The sequence below is a fragment of the Marmota flaviventris genome, chromosome 12 (genome assembly GCF_047511675.1).
Source record: "Marmota flaviventris isolate mMarFla1 chromosome 12, mMarFla1.hap1, whole genome shotgun sequence".
NCBI classification, from domain to species: domain Eukaryota; kingdom Metazoa; phylum Chordata; class Mammalia; order Rodentia; family Sciuridae; genus Marmota; species Marmota flaviventris.
Genome location: NC_092509.1, coordinates 80,066,269 through 80,086,433, shown reverse-complemented (window position 1 = coordinate 80,086,433; position 20,165 = coordinate 80,066,269). Strand labels below are relative to the sequence as shown.

Sequence of the window (20,165 nt, the reverse complement as noted above, 5' to 3'; positions counted from 1 at the left end):
CCTGCTCCAGGCTGGTTGGGGTCAGTTTCTCCCCATGACCAATCATTCCTGCCATGGTCCTCAAACCTTTCTATTGGGAGGAATCATCCCATAGCCAAACCTGCCCTTGCTTTGTCCTATCCCCCCACTTCATGAGCTAGGACCTCCCCTCCAGCCAAAGGGCCTGGCTGCCTTGTAAGTGGGCACTCTTGACCCCTCCCTAAGTTCTCTGCACCCTGCACCCAAGGGGATACAGTTGCCACAGACGAAAAGGATGATGAAATAAATACACACAAGCACGCCGGGGTAGGACGGCCCCCCATAGGCCATGATCCCGTTGTACATCACAGAGTTCCAGTCCTCCCCTGTCAGGACCTAGGGGGAGAGGGAGGAGCGAGGAGATGAGAGGGTGGGCATGCAGACCTGAGAGTCTTCCGTAGGGACTGCATTATTCAAAAGGCCTCTTCTGGCTCCATCGTTCTCCCTAATCTGTCCTCTTTATCCCAGGGCACAGATGACTGGTCCCTGCCCTCCCCATTGCCTCTCTTAATAGCATCTCATCCAGTTCTGCAGAGCCAGGGAATTTGATGAAGGGGTCCCTTTCCCAGTTTTGTTCCCAACCTCCAGGCTAAACTGGATGGCACCAGCCAGGCCCCCTGTCATCCCAGAAATGGTGTAAAATAGCAGGTCCCTTGAAAGCCATGATGTCTGACCAGCCAGTGGGGTGAATGGAAGAAAGAGAAAGTGTAGCCATCCAAAAGACCAACTGCTTGTCACACACCACCCTCTTGCTGGTACAACAGGAGGTGTTACCTAAGAGGTACCAGCTATAACTGAAAGGACTTTTTCCTACATTACACTAGGCTAGCTCTGTGGGAGGCAGTGGCTCTAAGGGCTTCTCACTGGATTTCAGACACACTCCCTTTGGTGGCTCCTTGGGAACAGGTGGCAGAGCCACGCCTCCCGAGTGAGCAATGTTTCATGCATCCCTCGGGCTTTCCCAGGGTGGGCAGGGAGTACCTGACATGTCTAGCTTTGTCCTCAGAGAAACGAGCTGCACACCTCTGAACTCCCAGCGCACCCTAACTCTAGTCACTCATCATCTGTTATCCTACCTACCTCTCTGCAAGGACCAGGGACCAAGAAATATCAGACAGATTGGGCCCAGCCCCACTGAGGACACAGGCCAGCAGGCATGACAGTGGCAAGAAGTACAGGCGATGGGGGAGACCAGAGGAGGACACCAGCAGATTCAAAAGGGATTCCCAGAGAAGGTGGTGCCTGTCCTGATCTTTACGGACAGGAAGCAGGATTCAGTAACTGCACAGGAAGAGAGACGTGCAGACGGACGGCCTACCTGGAAGACGCTGATGAGGGCCTGGGGGAAGTTGTCAAAGTTGCTGCGCCGCACCTCGGTGTCTTCGAAGTCGTACCTTCCCCCAAAGAGCTGCATGCCCAGCAGGGCGAAGATGATGATGAAGAGGAAGAGCAGCAGCAGCAGGGAGGCGATGGAGCGGATGGAGTTGAGCAGGGATGCCACCAGGTTGCTCAGCGATGTCCAGTACCTGAGGGAGAAGTGCACCAGGTGGGGAGGAGTCCTCTCACCAGCAGAGTCCTCTCACTAGCACTCCCAAGGGGGGTGGGTGGGTTTGGGGGAATGGCTTGGAGTGATGGGATGCCAGGGGGCCAGAAGCCCTGAATTCCCAGCACATGAGCACCGGCTCTTTGCCACAGAGCCCTTATCTCAGTTTGTATTCCATACTCCTCAGGAGAGCTGTGAATTAACTTCTGATGCCATCACTAGGCTAGAAACCTGGTAAGAGTAGGAACCAATCCTCTCTTGGGCAATCGACTATGTGGCCTGTGCTTAGCACAAAACACAGCTCCCACATTAGAGCTCGGCAGCACCCCCTTATCTGAAGTTTCAGTTGCCTGTGGTTAAGTGCAGATGGTACTGAATCCTATATATATATATATATATATATATATATATATATATATATATATATATATATAGTACAATAAGACATTTTCAGAAAGGGAGAGAAAGACCATAGTCACATAGATTTTGTTACAATATACTATTATAATTGTTCTATTTTATGCGTTGTTGTCGTTACTCTCTTACTGTCTAATTTGTAAGTGACTTTATCACGGGCATAGTATGTATGGGCTCCATGCTATCCAGTTTCAAGTGTCCACTGTGGATGTCTCGGGACACATCCTCAGCTGATAAGGGAGAACTACTGGAAACGGATCCACGTTCTTTCTCCTCCGCCTTCTGATGCCTGCTCTTATTCTCTTCTTTCTTGTTTCCTCCCTCTCCTTTCCCTACTCTTTTCCCTTTCCTCCTCCATCTCATCCTCCTTTCCTTTTTTCACCCTCTTGTTCTCTTTTCTAGGGTCCCACTTCCCTGCCCTGCCAAAGACCATGGCGAGAAAAAAACAGAGAAAGGAGCTCCGAGTGGGGAGAGCGGCTTCTCTTCCCCAGAGGGAGGTTAGTCCAGGAGAGAGGGACGTCCCCCGCCAGGAACCACTTGTGAACTTGGAAATGAGATGGGTGTTGACCCGTGGCCGCCCAGAGCCCCAGCCCGCAGTGCTCACTTTGTGATCTTGAAGATCCTCAGAAGGCGGATGCAGCGGAGCACGGAGATGCCCAGGGGCGACATGGCGCCCGACTCCACCAGCAGGATCTCCAGGATGCCACTGCACACCACGAAGCAGTCGAAGCGGTTGAAGATGGACATGAAGTACTGGCGCAGGCCCAGCCCGTACATCTTCATCAGCATCTCGATGGTGAAGAGGGACAGCAGCACCCGGTTGGCGACATCTGCAGGCAGGCACCACAGCCTCCCATCGTGCTCCTTCCCATCTCCATCTCCAATCCTTTGCCCTGGACGGAGCCTCCACCCACACACCCTCCCCAGGTTTCCAAGGCACGATGGTTTTTTTACCCTTCAAAACTCAGTAAAACCTGGTGAATTTTGCCTACTGAAGGAAACCTAGTCTAAATTTCCAACAAGCTAAGTCGTACCGTATTTAAGAGGAAGAGAATTTCATTATTTTTAGTTTCACTTATGTTCATTAAGCTCTGCTTTTGCCTCCTTATTACATACACCGCCCCACCCCATCCCACAGAGGAGCCCTCCAGGGTCTACAGCCAATCTGTCCTCCTGTACTTTGCCCCGTCCTCCTTGGGAAGCCCATGACCAATGCTCCTTTGTCTTTCCTTATATGTCTGACTTCTTTCTTTCACGTGGACCCTTGCATGGACATTTATAAAGCTCAAGTCCATCCCATTTACTCTGTCTCTGCTGTCTGAGCTCTTTCCTCCTTATCCCAGCCAGCTTCCTGAAAGAGAGGTCCACACTGCTCTCTTCACTACCCAACTGGTTCTGTCCCATTCGTTCTTCAACCCATATCCATCTGGATCCACTCTCATCATTCCACCAACAAGCTTCTCCAGGGTCGTCCATCGCCTCCATGTTGCCCAATTGCTGGATGTTTTAATCCTCTTTGTTTCTAGTCTCCCAGCAGCCCTGGCTCTGTTGAACATCCGTCTGCCTTTACAGACATTCTTTCTCTTTCTCTCTGGCTTCTGTGATACTACATCCTTGTGGATTTCTCTTCTTCTCTGGTTCCTCCTAAGCCCCCTCGGCAGATGTATTCTTTACTTAGACATTGAATGAGAACCTGAGCTATACACTTGGGTGGACACAATCTCCTGTGATCTGACAATCTTCTAGGATTGTTACTTCCATGCTGCCCCTGCCAATGACTCCCAGATTTAATTCTTGAAGAGATTTAGACCTCTGTGCCAAATTCCAGTCATGTTTTTTCATCTGCTTCCTGACCTCTCCACTGGGAGGTCTCAAATGCCCAAGGCCAAGCTGATCCCCTCCTATCTCACCAAGCACATGTGGTCATTGACTATCTTCCCCATCTACCATCATCCACTAATTGGCATAGGCTAAGAACCTCAAGTTCACCTCTGACTCCACTTAGTAGGCAGTGTCCCCCAGCTTCCCCACATTTGACAATGTGTGATACATTTAATAGGGTGTTCAAAAGATGGGGGTTCAAAAGAATGAATGAAGATAAGAACAGATGCACGCAGGCCTCTGATCAGTAGCGTTGTTTCCTATTTCCTTCCCAAGTCTTCGATTTCTTTCTTTTAAGAAATTCAATCTCCTTCATCACATAAAATAGTAGTCTCTTGCTCTGTCCTGTTAGTTCAGGTTCCTGGGGTTCTAGCTCCCATTGCTTGGACCTGAGGCCTCCTCCTCAGGGGAGCTCTGTCCCTTGTTTGGTTTGCAAGTTTTTATTGTGAACTCATCATCAGGAAACATTTTCCCTGTGGGGATTCTGTGTGCTTTGGCTCCTTGAAGCATCCTTAAAGAGCAGTTGTGTTTGCTTCTCTTGGGCACCCTGGGGATTTCACTTCTCTGCAGCCAGTGTCACAGAGGCTTTTTATGTTTGTGTCTTAGCTTACCCTCTTGGCACCATGACAGGTAGTGAAAATTGGACCCCATGCTTCCATAGGGCACAGATCAATTTCGATTTTTTCACTTGAGACATTTTTTTCTTCCTCCCAGGGCGCCAGCAGGGAAAAACTTCTAAGCTCCTCGTGTGGTCCAACGGGCAGGGAGAGTTTTGCTTACTTTACTTGGGGGCAGCTTTGCTAGGGCCTTGGTGCTATGCTATGTACCAGCCCAGGGCCCCATCAGGCCCCATCTCGTATCCCTGCTTAGACATTAAAAGCCCAGCTGCTACCCTTGAGGATTTAGGTCTAGGTCTAAATGTCCCTGGAAGTTAGCTCATGAGCTCACTTGTCTGACTTTTGGCCGCCTCTTTGTTTCTGCCACCCAGAGACTTCCTTCTCATAACTTGAAATGGTGTTAGTATAAATAAGGCAGCATTGTTACATGTTTGTAGTGGGAGGGCACTTAGTTTGTCCACCATATTGGAACTGGTTCTTCTTTTGTCTTGCCCTACCCTTGGTCACAGTCCTTAGCTCTGCACACAGAGGACTTTGACTGCATGGATGAGGCTCATTTATCTTCTGCAAAGACTCAAGTCCCATCCTGTTACATTCATGCTTATAACTTTTCACCGGCTTTCCTTTGCCCAAAAATTATACTTCCAACACTTATGACAGCATATGAGGTCTGTTATAAGCAAAAGCAACTCTGCCACTCTCCGTCACATTCAAAGTTCAATGGATCCCCAAGTTCACATCTTCACCGTTTTGCATGCATGGTCCCTCCTGCAGGAATCCCTGCCAACCTTTGACCTCCTGGGCCATCTTTACTTCTCCTTTAAAAATCATGGATCTCCAGAATCTCTTCTGTGATCCTCCTCTAGCTCCCTTCCATCTGCTCTATCAATGGCCTCCTGGATGGCCTTGAAACTATACACATGTCCTCTCCTCTGGCGAAGTATGCTCCTTGAAGTAAAGAGCAGTGAATCGACTCTTTTGTATCCTGAGTTCTTTTTCTATGCTTTAGTATGTACTCAATAAATAGTTGGTGAAAGATTGTTCCTTGTGGTAGGATTTGAGCTCAGATGCTTGGTGCTCTAAATTACTAGTAATCTTATATGCAATGATCTTTGATTGAAATAATTCTCCCAGTCACTTGGGTAAGCACTAAAATCTCTCCCAATGTGTTGCTGTCACGGGTCCTCATGGATAGCAAAGCCCTGAAGAGGAAAGTTAGGTGTGTCACCTTGCCTGTTGAGATCTCTATTTTCCTATGTAAAAGGAGGGAGTTGAATCGCATGATCAGTCCCAGCAGTCAATAATTCCTAGAAAGTGAGGTCAACATCCAATTGACCTCTTCTGGGTCAACCCCATGATACCCTTGGCAGGTTTTAGCATCAAGTCCATGTGCCCCCTTCCCGAATTCCTTCCCTCCAACTCACCTTGCAAATGGGTCAGCCAGAGTGGCTGGTTGTGGTGCTCTGAGGCAATAGACAGGGTGTTGAGGGCCACTATCAGGATCACCAGCCAATAGAAGACCTTGGATTTCACTAGGTCGTGACACTTCCAGCGAAAGACACGATTCCACTGCCGCCAATGCCGGCTGAGGGAGGGGACAGGAGGATGGGGGCCAAGAGCTACTTTGCTGGAGTCCACCTTTCTCCAGTGACACTCAGCTGAACTCCAGCCACACCTGGTCAGAGCACCCACTCTCCCCTCCTGCTACATAAGAGAGCTCAGGGCATGAGTTCCAGAGCCCGGCTGATTGAAAATCTGGCCTCTTACTGCAAAGTTCTTCATCTTGCAAATGAGAATAATAAGGATGCCAACCCCTGAGGCAATTAAATGAGCTGATGCGAGGAAAGTACTCAGCCCTGCGCCTCACACAGGAGTTGCATGCATTTGAATTTCAATTAAAGCAACACTGAGTAGTCCCAATAACGTAAAAATGTCTGGGATGGTCAGGAAAAGTCACTTTCATCATTTGTATGGCCTTTCTGGTGTGCAATAGGGCCCCATTTACCAAAGTTTAAAATCTATATTTCTTTTGACCCAGAAATCCCATTTCTAGACTTCTGCCCAGAAGAAATGGTCATGCTTTTGCACAACTCAGGAAAGACTAATTAGATACATTTTGGTACAACGGTACTGAGGAATAGTTTATATTCAAAGATATATTTTTAAAAAGGTATGTATGTGTGTGTGTATGTGTGTGTTCATAGATCTGTGATTATATGTATACATAGGTGTAAAAATGGTCCCAAATAGATAATTTTAAGTAAAAATTATGTCATGAGATGATATGCATATTGTATTCATTTATTTAACAAATTTTTGCCAACACCTTCTATATGCTGGGCATTATTCTAGTCATTATAGTGACAGTAGCCCTCATCTGCCATTGTGAGTAGGCCACACAGCACTTATAACATAAATAACCCCATTATGTAGCAAACAAAAAAAGCAGAAAATCGTGTGTGGTGTGTGTGTCTCTGTGTGTGTGTGTGTGTGTGTGTGTGTGTGTGTGTGTAATAGAGATGAAAGCACAGAAAAGATCTTAGAGGGCTACTTGGCTAACTGTTGCCATGGTTACCTCTTTGAAGGGCAGTAGGGACTTTCATCATTTCTTTAGTGTATTTCTCTATTGTTTGATCTTTCAAAAATCAAGACTATGTGTGAACTTGTAAAAGACAGCCTACCAATCAAACAAACCCTCCTTAAGACAAAGGCAAGAGCTTAGAGCGTCGCCTTGTCTCCAGACTCTTGGGTCAGGGCCACCTTCTTAGGAAGCCCATTTTGTGTGTCCCCCTTTCCCTTGTGGAGGTTTCCAGCCTCACCCAAGCCCACCTCCTAAGAGAGCAGCAGCCAGATGTGCTGGCTGCCCCAAGGGCTCCCTGCTTCTTCCTTGAATGGTACATAAATAGGTCACCTGCTCAGGGCCTTCTCTGTGTGTTCCCTGAGCAGCGGGACACTGCCGTGTCCTCAGAGCAAGAACTGGCCCTGTTTTCTTGGAAATCTGCCTTTCTAAGGGCTGGGATGGTGACTGGAGGGGAAGGTAACTAATTGGAATCTGACCCCATGTCTCAGTGAGAGGGACAGAAGCTGGGAGATGGTCAGGTACTCACATGAACTGGATGATCTTGTTCAAGCCCTCTATCTCATACAGGCTCTCGGTGTCAGAGCCACCTCCATCCAAGGACAGCCGCCCTAGGGATAGGACAGATACAGAAAGTCAGCCACAGGAAGGACGCAGTGGAGTTAGGTACCTCTGGGAAGGACGGTGCAATCGTGAGCCTGGGTCCTCCTGTGATTTCTTAAGATTTCAGATTTCCAAGAGCCCTCATCTGCCGTTGTGAGTGGGCCACACAGCACTTTGGGAAGAGTCGGGCACCCCTGGATTCTACCACCTGGGGTGCAGGGGCTTAGGCAAGTCATCACCCCCAAGGGCCAATGCTGCCCCTGCCCAGGGGGCCTGCCAGGCTTTCGGGCATATATAATGGCATCATGCTCTCTCTGTGGGAGCGGATGGCGGGGTGTGGCTCAGAGCGGGTCGGGAGGCTGACCGTGGCCCTGGGGCCCAAACCTTCTCTCAAGTCCTCCACGTCCATGACCTCGCCCTGCGTGATCCAGCTCATGTAGCCCCGGAGGTCCTCCTCCAGCTGCTGCTTCTCCCGGAGCTTTTGAAAGGTCCCCCTGGACTTGGCCTTCTCTCGCTCCTTGGTGAATTCCCTGAAATGGGACGGGGGGGGGGGGAGAGAAAAGAGGGGAAGCCTGACCTCCCTGAAGACAGCGGGCACACTGTGCCTGGATGTGCCCCCTTCTGGCTGTGGTGTTGCCTGGGGTCTGAGGTGGCCCTCCAGGTGGCTCAGGGTAGCACCTCTCTCCTTTCCCCTTCCTACCTCCAGGAACACCTTGGAGGACTACTCAGCCTCCCATATCTATTTTCCCACTCCGTTTCATTTTCTCCCACCTTATTTTGGGATTGCCTTTGAAGGTTGGGGGTTAATGACATGATAGTATATTGCCCTGATGGATCAGCCATGGATCCTCAGAGTCTGGTATGAAGGGGACACTGCCTGACCCTTTCAGGTATCCTAGAACTTATTTCCACTTACAGACCCAAGGCCTTGAGGAAATTCCCCAGGCCAGAAGGCAGGCACCAGCTCTGGAAGCAAAGGATCTGCAGACCAGCAGAGGGCAGCCCTGGGCAGCAGAGGGCAGAGCTCTGCATGGACCAGAGAGATAGCAGCAGTGGTCTGCTGCTGAGATGGGCCCGGGGGCCAGGAGGAGTCTGCTCTTAAGACAGTCACCACACCCTGTCAGGGTGGTGTCCGGGCGGAGGCTCTGCCACGGACCCTTTAGTGGTGCAGCAAAGCACACCGATTCCTCCTCAGAACAATTATTTTGTGCAAGATGCATGGACTAAAACCACAGTTTACAAAGGGACCAATTATATTAAAGTACAGTTTTTGAAGTACGCAACATTCTGATAGAGGAATACATGTAGTTCTTCATTAATTCATTACTATGAAGATCTAGTTGTCAATTAAATAACTATCATAATTTCAAGGTAGTAATGAGTATCACTGTTTGCAGCAACTGTAATGTGACTTGGGATTTCTGTTAGGACAAGTGACGGCCACTGCTGATAACACTGTGGTCTGTCATCTATGTTCATCATTAAAAGAAACTCAATATTAATTGGAATAATAAAAAAATGAAAATAAGTTTCTCCTAACCAACTTCACAGACCCTTTGAATTCTATCTACAGACTGCCTGGAGTGGGGGAAGCTTCTAGGGTGGGGTGATTGGCTACTGCTAACCTCTTCACTGTGGCTGGGGTGGGACCCCAGCAGGGTTGTCCCAAAGGGAACAGCCCTCATTAATAATGAACCATTAGTACTTAGTTTATGATATGTGTTGGACTCTAAGTATTAGCTCATTTAATCCTCATAAATCCTATGAAATAGATACTAACATTATTCCTATTTGACAGATGCAGAAACTGAGGCACATGGAGGTTAGGTAATTAGACAAAGATCACACAGCCACCAAGCAGTAGTGTGGGAATTTAATGAACGGTCTGTGTTAACGAGGGGCCATACTGCCTCCTAGGCACACCCTGGGGTAGGAAACTGGGGTCTAAGGGGCTTTGTTCAGAAGTGTGAATGCAGAAGGACAGAAGAAAGCAATATTGGGAGAAGCTTGAGGAGAAAAGGGAGGAAAATGAACACCTGAAGGGTCCTGCTGCCATCTCTTATCTTTTCCTTGCTAACCAGGAAGAGTGCTCTTGGCCCAGTGGGACTGACGGGGACCCAGGGATGAGCCGAGGTGCTAGCCATACCTCCCTGCCCTGCTTTGTTCCTTCCTCCCCCACCCCAGCTGCCTCTGGGCTCCTTACCCACTCAGGACGCCCAGCACCAGGTTGAGGATGAAGAAGGATCCCAGCAAAATGAGGGTGACAAAATAGATCCAGGGCCACTCGTTCCCGATGGCATCGTTGACCTGGTCCAGACAAAGGTGTGAGTCCCATCCTCTGACCCCCTGAGGACTTAAGTGCTCTCCCCAGGTCTGTCCACTCAGAATCCAGCCACTCCTGGGCACAAGGAGAGACACCATTTGGGCCCAACAAGGAGACCTTTTCTCCTTGCAGACTACAGGGGGCCTTGCTTATCTGGCTGTCCTAGGTCACCTACCCATTTTCCCTCACCAAGGTATCTCCCATGTTCTTCTGGACTAGGCTCTGTGGACGCCATGACCAATGGTGTTGTTTGTTTGTTTGTTTGTTTTGTACCAGGAATTGAACCAGGAGTGATTAACCACTGAGCCACATCCCCAGCCCTTTTTATTTTTTATTTGGAGACAGGGTCTCATTAAATTGCTTAGTGCCTTGCTAAGTAGCTAAGGCTGGCTTTGACCTTGCAATCCTCCTGCCTCAGCCTCCTGGTTGCTAGGATCATAGGCATGCATCTGATGTGGTTTCTTTATGACCAAGATTTTTCAAAGTGAACAACCTCTGTGAATCCAGACAAGTCATGCAACATCTCTGAGCATTAGCTACCCCATCAATTTGATGAGGATAGTGGTATGTGCTCTGTCCTCACAGGCTGGCAGCAGAGGTGAAATAACATGGGGGACACTCCTTTGACAAGTTCAATCATTTGCTTCCCTAGTCTGAGCTCATAAGAAGCATTCATACAAATCCTTTATATTTGTCAAGCATTTGACAGTTTTGCTATTGTTCCCACTCCAGGCCACATTGTGATTAAGAGTGCTGGAGTGGAGCTGGAAGGATTAGAGTTCAGTTCTTGGGTTCTATGGCTCATCAGGTTCATAACTGTGGGGAAGATATGTACCCTTTCCAAGCCTCAGTTTGTTTATCTGTTAAATGGGCAAGGATAGCAGCAGGCAGGGGCCCAGACCCACCCAGTAAAGGACATCCGTCCATCCCTCCATGGTGATGCACTGGTACACCGTGAGCATGGAGAAGCCAAAGTTATCGAAGTGGGTGATGCCGTGGTTGGGCCCCGGCCAGCCGCCCCGGCACTCACTGCCGTTGATGGTGCATGGGCGTCCTGAGCCTGTCCTGGCACAGGGTGATGGCTTCTCGTTCTCCACGGTGGCCACGATATCTGGAGGTAGAAGGCAGAGTCAGTGCCAGACAATGCTAGTAGGGGGACAGTAACAGGAGATAGGAAGCTCAGGGAATAGAGCAAGAGGTCTCAACCACACGGGGTGAAGATGCAGAGGACGGCCCCCCACAGAGCAGATGCTGGAGAGGAAGGGGTGGCCCAGGCCGATGGCTATGGGCAGAAGTGACTGTGCTTAGACCCCAGGGCCTCTCTGGAGAGTCTGCTTCTAGGATTAATCATCCAAAGAGGTGCAACCCATGAAGCAGGACTAGCAGGAGTGGTCTTTGTATCCACTGCTCCCAAAGAGGGGGAGCTGCCCGGCTGGAGTGGGACATGGGGCTGGGGACAGGGACTTGCATGCTCTGACTTCAGAGGCCCATCTGGGGGCTAAGATGGGCATGTTCCAACAGCACTGGGCTGAGACATCTGACCTGCGGGGCAGGAGTCTGCTCTCCAGGGAGCGGCCAACAGGCCACAGCCTGCACTCTCTTTCCTCCCTGGATGGTGCTTTTATTGTCTCTAAAATCCTGCGGGTTTGAGGACATTCTGGATGACATTAGGGTGTTTTACAGTCTCCCTGTGTTCAGAGATTGGCTTAGCTCATGGGAACCAGAACGCCCTACCTTACCCATGTTGAACAAGTGGGCTCAGTGCCCTGCAACGGGACAGCGAGGACCTTGATGGTCAGAGCAGGGCCCCTGACCCCACAAAATCAGTAACCCCAATCAAGCAGGGGCTTTTAAGACCTCCAGATTTGGACTGAAGATTGTGATAGACGCCCCCTTCCTGTCTGTCTGTCTGAGAGGGCTGATTAGGATGCCGACCGTCATGGCCATGAGAAGAGGCTGGCATGGGAGAGGACCAGAGAGGAGCCCACTGAGAGCTTTCTTAGAGTTTGATGCCAGCATCAATTGTCCCCTTGTTGTCAAGGGATGTGAGGAGGTGGGGACCAGCCCCTGAGATGCAGCAGGTCCTGGTGTGCTATTCTGATGAGTCAGAAGCCCAAGTTTGGGGGCAGGGCTTGTCCTGATAGAGGGCACCTCTCTGTTGCCATGTTCAATTCCCTATAGGCTCCCGTGTAAGCAATGTCCAGGCCACGACCAGCCAAGGCTGAGGCTAAGTCCCAGCAAGCTGCTGCCAGTGTTGAGCAGCCAGTCTCAGCATGAGAGACCAGAGACCCTCTCAGGGCATCGCCTTCCCCCAAATATTTTCAAAGGAAAAGTTAAAACAAACAAACAAAAGCCTGGGGATATAGCTCAATGGTACAGGCTTCCTGGGTTCCAAACAAATAAGGCCCTCCAAATTCACGAAAACTATGAACTATTTTTGTAATAATGCTGAGATGTCACTGACCCTTCGTCTCTCATTCAACAAATGCAGAGTGGAGTTGTCCAGTCAGGCCTTAAAGAGACTTGCAAAAAAAATATGTAAAACGGTGCTACTCTTCTTGCTAAATATTTTTGGTTTATAAGAATATAATTATTTTTCATAAAACTATATTATCCATATATTATCTCATATCACAGGGTTATTCCTTTCCTTTAAAAATGAATTAACAAGTTAGTATCATGACATTTGTCTCAGTCTTCATTTCTGATGTCATGAATATCGATAGATCAAACTCACATAACTGAAAGCTCTCTGGGACCTCCTGACTTTGTAAGAGTTTTAAGGGGTCCTGAAGCCAAGAAGCTGGAGGAATATTGGTTTCGAAAACTTTGTTCAAGTGTGACTAGGCCTCAGTGTAGGTTATGTTTGGCAACTGGACAAATGACCCCTTTGACTCCTGGGTGTTTTCTCAAGGTCTCCTTCGGAGTCCACATTGTGGGCCCCTGCTCTGAAGAATCTCAAGGTAAAGCGAAAACTTCAGCTGCAGGGAAAGTGGAAGAGAAATCCAGGCTCATCCCAAGCCTGCACCTCAGTCCATGACTGGCCCACAAAGCCTGGAAGACACCAGGCGTGGGGCAGGTCACTGCCTTTCACTGACGGTGGCAGAGATGTCCTTCTTCCAACTCCTCCTGTCCAGGGGAAACCCATTTCCCAGGCCAACAGGTGTGGGAGGCAATGGCCTACCCTGGAGTTCTTCATTAGCATTGGTGTCCCCCTACTTTGAGTTGTCCCATTCCACGGTCCCCGAGGGCTCACCCGTCCCAATGAAGTAGCAGGTCTTGTGCATCTTGCCCTTGAAGAGCTCCAGGCCGATGATGGCGTAGATGATGACCATGAAGAGGACGAGCAGGGCGATGTGGAACAGGGGGAGCATGGCCTTGAAGATGGAGTTGAGCACCACCTGCAGGCCTGCCAGGGTGGGCAGCGGGGAAGGGGAGTCACCTCCCTGCTTGGTCCCAGGACCCTCCCTCTCTATGATCCCTGGGAAGCCTCTGGGACGCCAAGGTAGAGGGGGACAGGGGAGCAGGTTGGGAGAGGAGGAGGGGGTCTGCGGAGGCACCGCCACCCACTGGGCACCCCCGACACCAGCCGGAGGGGTCTGAGCACGCGGAAGGCTCGCAGGGCCTTGACGTCCAGGCCGGCGCCTTTGCTGCTCATGGGGGCCGTGTTGCTCTGGATGATGTTGACCTGCTCCAGGATCACCGTGAAGACCCTGGAACACAGAGGACGGGGGTGGGGGTGGGGCCAGTGGTCAGGTAAGCCACCGTCCCCGTGGTCTGTGTCTCATCCGTGTTCAGGGTACCTGGGGGGAGATGGCAAATGCGATCATCTGCTGCTAACCGGGGATTTGCTAAGAGCTGCCTGGAGAATTCATTAAAAAGGATTCTGGGGCCAAGTTCAGACTCAGTGAAAACAGTTCTGTGATCTATTCGTAATGTCTGTGTCCGCTCTTGAGGGGTGTGTGCCACGGTCCCTGCCCTGAGCTACAGTCGCAGTGTCCACTGAGTACACCATGGGGGTCAGAGGGTGCTGTGCTGATCGGACCCTCCCCCATGGTGACCTAGAGCAGGAAACCCCGGGGCAAGTTCTTACCCGGGCTATTTCTTTCCTGCTCATTTCCTTCTCTATGAGTTTACTTCAATTTCCTCTCCTTCAAGCCTCCTTTCCTATAAATCCTGCCTCTGACACAGGCACCCCTGGACACACCGCGTGTGAAGCCATGACACGCCTGTGGCATCCTGTTTGGACACGTCATTCTGCAGGCCCTTGTCTCAGCTCCCAGACAGGACAGCTCATGAGGGCCAAGGCTGATTCACAGAATTCTGTTTTCCTCCTTGTGCCGAAAGCAGCACTGGGTCGTTAGCAGATAAGCCACACGGTATTTATGGAATCGAAGGGCAGGCATAGTGGTTAAGGGTGAAGTCTACGGAGCCAAGATTTCCTTGGTTGAATCCTGGCAAGGCCACCAGCTAGCTATGTGACCTTGGGCAAGTTGCTTGACTTCTCTGTGCCTTAGTTTCCTTATCTACAAAATGTCGGGGAGGTAGTCGGGAGAATTAAATAAGATGCTATATATGAAGCACATAAAGTGCTCAATAAATTCTGCTATCATAATTAGGTGGTGGTTAGTAAAGGTAATGTTATGAGCTGAATAGAATTCCTGTGTTGAAGCTCTAACCTCCAGTATCTCGTAATGTGACTGTCTTTGGTGACAAGGCCTTAAAAAGGGTGATTAAGTTAAAATGAGGTCACTAGGGTGGGCTCTAATCCAATCAACTAGTGTCCTTACAAGAGGAAATCTGGACACTCAAAGACACACCAGGGGTGCATGTGCCCAGAAAGACTGTGTGAGGACGCAGGGAGAAGGCGGCCATCTGCAAGCCTTGGACAGAGGCCTCAGGGGAAATCAGACCTGCTCATACCTTGACCTTGGACTTCCAGCCTCAGAACTGTGAGAAAAGAAATCTCCATCAAGCCTCCAGCCTGTGGCATCTTGTCATGGCTGCCCAAGCAAACTACTACAAGTTACTAAATGTCCCTTTTTGTGAACCTGAATGACAGGCAGATAATGCAGGTATGTGGAATCAATGGACAGGTGACAGAGGCAGACAAACATGAACCCCCAGTGACTGCTGGCCACGGGGCCCTCACAGAAGGTTTCCACTGTTGAATGGTGTGAAAGAGATGAAGATTTTTACCATGCCTAGCTGGGGAGCAGTTGGTGACCTGCTGGCAGGTGGTGGGGGACAGTCCTTTCTTTCCACCACATCTACCTACCCCTGGGCTCTGGCCTTTAGTAGAAGCCACCCCATGGCAGCAGTTGGCATGATACTGGGCTTCCACCCTATCCCTGGGGGCCAGTGGTGTCAGCGGTGGGCACAGAGTCCTCAGCCAAGGAGTGACTTCAGTCCCCCCAGAGCCAGGCCTCACCCCAGGAAGACAATGATGAAGTCCAGCACGTTCCAGCCGCTCCGCAGGTAGGCATCCTGGTGGAACAGGAAGCCGTAGGCGATGATCTTCATGGCAGCTTCAATGGAGAAGACGATGAGGAAGAAATACTCCAGTTTCTCCTGTGGGAGTAGAGGCGGTCACGCCTCGCCTGTCCCTCCAGCCCCTCTGGCCCCATAGGTCCTCAGCGCCCTGCCTCAGGACACTGGCTCCCTCTGCAGGGACCCCACCTCAGCCTCTCACACCACACAGCCCCACGTTGCCACCCCTCTCGCTTCTGGCAGTCTTTACTCAAAAGTTGTCCCCTCACCGAGGCCCTCCCTGGCCACCACCTGCAAGTGGAGCCACCTCCAATGTTCCATATTCCTCTTTCTCCCTCATTGAGTCTCCTTGGCACTGGTCCTTAGCTAAAATATCATATGCACCTTCTTCTCTGTTCATTCTTTCTCTCCATGAAGTGGGAAGATTTTAGTCCATTTTTCCCCGTGACTCTACTTCCAGGGCCTAGAACTGGAATAATCTGGGCCAGCCCCCAAGACGAGAGTCCCCAGGTCGTTTCATTTGGGCACCCCTCTCTCACATCCAGTGGGCGGATGGTAGGAGGAGGTGGACTTCTCAGAACTCCAGAGTTGCTCCCCATTTTTGGTCAGGGTCTTGCCCTTTAGCTCATTTTCCTGTGACTTCCCTGCTCACCCGGCCCACCTAACCTGAGCTGTCTGCAGGCAGCCATGATTAGGCAAGGTGATCCAAATGTAGGGTACTCTGTGTATGGGGGAGACCCTGCAGGTAAGAGGCTCAGGTTTCACCTCAGATGCACCCCACAGGAGGCCATGCTGACTCTTCTGGGCTCTGTCCCTGTAGCCTGATCCTCTGGGTCACCCTAGGCTTGGCTAGGTCACCCTTCCCCTCCTCTGGGCTCAGGCAAGAGCTATTTCTAACTGAGAAAGCAGGTCCCTTCTGTCAGGGCTCCAGGCTGAAACTGCTCTCCTTGCAACTATCTGAACCCTGGTTTGGTGGCTTCTAAGAGCTTTGGTCCGCACGTCTCCCCAAAGAAGCCCTGTCTCTAGGCAGTGTCAACCTGGCCTGCTGCCTGGTCCAGGTGCAGAACTGCACAACTCCAGGAGGTGACAGTGACGGGTGCCCCATGGAGCTGAGCAGTACAGGGCTCCATGTTCCAGAGGCCACTCCCCCATTCAACCCCTCCCTTGAAAGCACTCTGGGGAGTAGGGTCTCCCCCAGTCAGTTCACCATGAAGGCCTAACTCATATTATGGACTCATGGTTCCTTGACCCTGGCAGAGCCAGACTGGGGAACTGGTCACTCCATTCATAACTTGAAAGATCATCTATTTCTATTTCCAGTTGGATAGATGTGGGAGGCAAGGGAAAAGATCTCTAAAATGACTCATTAATGTAGTTGTGACTGCAGAAATCTCCAAACAGGTTATTGAGAGAATTTTCCCGAAACCATAGTTTCTCCTTCCAGAAAGAAGGGTAAACAGAGGCATATATGAACAGACCTGTCTCCTTGACCTACCGCTAATCCTTTCCCTTAATGTGTAACCTCACAGCTTTCTCCATCTTCCAGAAATGATAGAATGGGGACTAGAATGCAAAGCGGTGCCATTCTGCTGAAGGGTCTGTTGCTGGAGATGGCTTGGCATCAGGCAGAGGTGCTGGGCAACCCACTTCATGCCCAGGAACTGCAAAGGGGGGTCTGGAATCCTCCCTGTTGAGAGTGGGTGGGGTCTCCTTGGAGTGGGTGACCAGTCTCTCCCTGTCTCAGGACAAGCTTCTGACAGTGAAGCACACCATCGAGGGGTGGGGTGAGGAAGAAGAGGAAAGTCAAGTCAGCATGTAAACTTTCAGATTGCTGAAAACTCTAGGGGGACAGACAGAAGTCAGGTTGAGGGGAGGGAAAACAGGACCCAAAATAGTTTCTGTGTCTGGGCTGCCAGCCATGGACACCGTAGTGCTGCCTACACCTGTTGCTGCCTGTCCAGCTGCTGCTTGGCTCAGAGCAAGTTTGTCGGGAGCTGTGGGCCTCAGATGGGGTCACTCAGGTTCCACAGTCCATGAGCTCCAAGGCCCAACCCTCTCCACCATCCTCCTGGCAGCCTGATTGTGAGTGTCTGGGTGACCGTGCACTGACGGAGGAAACTGGTGTGCACACACGGCATGGCCCTTGCCCAGAGGGACACAGGAGAGGGATGTGTCCATTCTTGTGTCATAGGAACAATGTCATCAATGTCACACTGCCTTGGCCCCGTGGCCTCCCCAGCCTGGATTGAGCCTTGCACAAAGGAACGAGGGATGGTAATTCCACAGATATTTGTTAAGCTTGGCACTGGATGTCCTGGACAAGGCCAGGCTGTTTCCTGAGATCAAAGTCATCAACCTTCCCAAAGTACCTGTTTCCATCTGCACCCCCTCCCAAGAGTCAGCCATCGGGGAGTGGGAGGAATAGGTCTATGGCGGACGGGTTCTCACCAACTCTATTTCTTTACTCAAGTTCCTAAGACTCCATGAATTTCGATTTCCATATCTGCGGAACCAAGATAATGAAAACTACCCTGGAGAATCATCTTCAGAATTAAAGGACTCCCTGTAAGGAAGTGTCTGCTGTGGCTTGGACGAGGAATGGGCTCAGGAAGTCTTATTAGAGGCCTGGGCCCTGGAAGGCGTTGTCCGCCTGCCCTGTCCTGTTGTCCGTGCTATTCTGTTTGTGTTCACAGAGCTGCTGTATGTGGTCGCAGCTGTGGGTGGCATACCAGGGCATGGCTCTGTCTGACCTTGAACTCATCAGGTTTGACTCTGTCTGACCTTGAACTTCATTGGGTTTGAAACTGAACTTCTCCTTTTGAACAAGCTCTAACTCACACGTTCCTGCCTTAGCCGATGGTACCCATTTGCCCAAACCACAACCAGGGGTCTTTTTGGACTCAGGTCCTTCAGGTCCTTCAGGTCCAGGCCTTTCTACCCTGAATGCCTGCTATGTGTGTCTTGTCCCCATGGACACAGCCATAGCCCTCGCTCCTTCCCCATCTGCAGTCATCTGCTGCCTGCCACGCCTCCTCCTCCTTCTGCCCCCTCTCTATCCTAGTCTGGCCACTTTCTCTCCTACTGCTCAACAATGTGTTCATGGCAGATAAACCCCACATGCCTTCCTGAGCATGCAAGGCCTCCTATGACATGGACTCCTGCTGACCTTGACCTACCGCTGGCCTGCTGGCCACCTGCCTGTCAGGTAGAATGATTTTCACGTCTCCCAGCTGCTCTAGCCTCAGTGCCTTTGTTCATTTGGGCTCTCTGCCTGGAGTGTCCCTGAGTCCTGCACCCAAGTGGACCTCTCATCTCTTAAGGTCCCTCTGACATTGCACAGGAAGAATAGATCCTGTGTATCCTCAGTTTTTCCTGTGACACTGTGCAGTGTTTCCTTGCCTGCTGCCCAGCTGCAGCCTCCTGGAGATCATAGAGGTGGGTGAGCAGTCTCTCCCCGTCTCAGGGAGATGTCCTTATGTGTCATCTTTTTTTTTTAATTGATTTAAAAAGAAAATAAGTGACAGCAGAATGCATTACAATTCTTATTACACATATATAGCACAATTTTTCATATCTCTCGTTGTATACACAGCATATTCACACCAATTCATGTATTCATTCATGTACTTTGGATAATGGTGTCTATCACATTCCACCATCCTTGCTAAGCCCCTGCCCACTCTCTTCCCCTCCCATCCCTCTGCCCTATCTAGAGTTTGTCTATTCCTCCCATGCTCCCCCTCCCTACCCCACTATAAATCAGCCTCCTTATATCAAAGAAAACATTCGATATTTTTTTTGGGGGGGGGGATTGACTAACTTCACTTAGCATTATCTTCTCCAATGCCATCCATTTACCTTCAAATGCCATGATTTTATCCTCTTTTATTGCTGAGTAAAATTCTATTGTGTATATATGCCACATTTTTTAAAGATTGTGCAACATGATCAAGTGGGATTGATCCCAGGGATGCAAGGTTGGTTCAAGATATGAAAATCAATAAATGTAATTCATCACATCAATAGACTCAAAGATAAGAATCATATGATGCAGAAAAAGCATTTGACAAAATACAGCACCCCTTCGTGTTCAAAACACTAGAAAAACTAGAGATAAAGGAAAACATCTCAACATCATCAAGGCTATCTATGCTAAGCCTCAGGCCAACATCATTCTAAATGGAGAAAAATTGAAGGCATTCCCTCTAAAAACTGGAACAAGACAGGGATGCCCTCTTTCATCACTTCTATTCAACATAGTTCTTGAAATACTGGCCAGAGCAATTAGACAGACAAAATAAATTAAAGGGATACAGATAGAAAAAGAACTTAAATCAGCACTATTTGCTGACGATATGATTCTATACCTAGAAGACCCAAAAAGCTCCGCCAGAAAACTTTTAGAACTAGCAAATGAATTCAGCAAAGTAGCAGGATATAAAATCAACACCCATAAATCAGAGGCATTTCTGTATATCAGTGACAAATCCTCTGAGAAGGAAATGAGGAAAAACTACCTCATTTGCAATAACCTCAAAAAAAAAAAAAAGATACTTGGGAATCAACTTAGTGTGTCATCTTAGTTGTGGAGAAGCCCCAAGGTTTCACTGCCTCAGGAACAGGTGAGATGGAACATTTCCTCAGTAGCAATAGTACCTGGATTCGGGGGCCTGGGTTTCCCATCAGAAGGTTGTT

General features: G+C 49.8%; 1 protein-coding gene across 1 annotated transcript in view; it reads right to left on the bottom strand.

The window, feature by feature from the left end:
- Positions 1-20,165, bottom strand: part of Cacna1s (calcium voltage-gated channel subunit alpha1 S) — a 62,963-nt gene that overhangs the window by 31,365 nt on the left and 11,433 nt on the right. The window contains exons 3-13 of the mRNA XM_027945604.3: positions 15,412-15,551; positions 13,551-13,693; positions 13,237-13,389; positions 10,886-11,091; positions 9,861-9,964; positions 8,042-8,187; positions 7,584-7,665; positions 5,901-6,061; positions 2,583-2,808; positions 1,337-1,544; positions 234-354 (exon numbers count right to left, since the gene is read on the bottom strand). Of these exons, the coding sequence (XP_027801405.2) occupies positions 234-354; positions 1,337-1,544; positions 2,583-2,808; positions 5,901-6,061; positions 7,584-7,665; positions 8,042-8,187; positions 9,861-9,964; positions 10,886-11,091; positions 13,237-13,389; positions 13,551-13,693; positions 15,412-15,551 (1,690 nt within the window). The remainder of the gene's footprint in view (positions 1-233; positions 355-1,336; positions 1,545-2,582; positions 2,809-5,900; positions 6,062-7,583; positions 7,666-8,041; positions 8,188-9,860; positions 9,965-10,885; positions 11,092-13,236; positions 13,390-13,550; positions 13,694-15,411; positions 15,552-20,165) is intronic.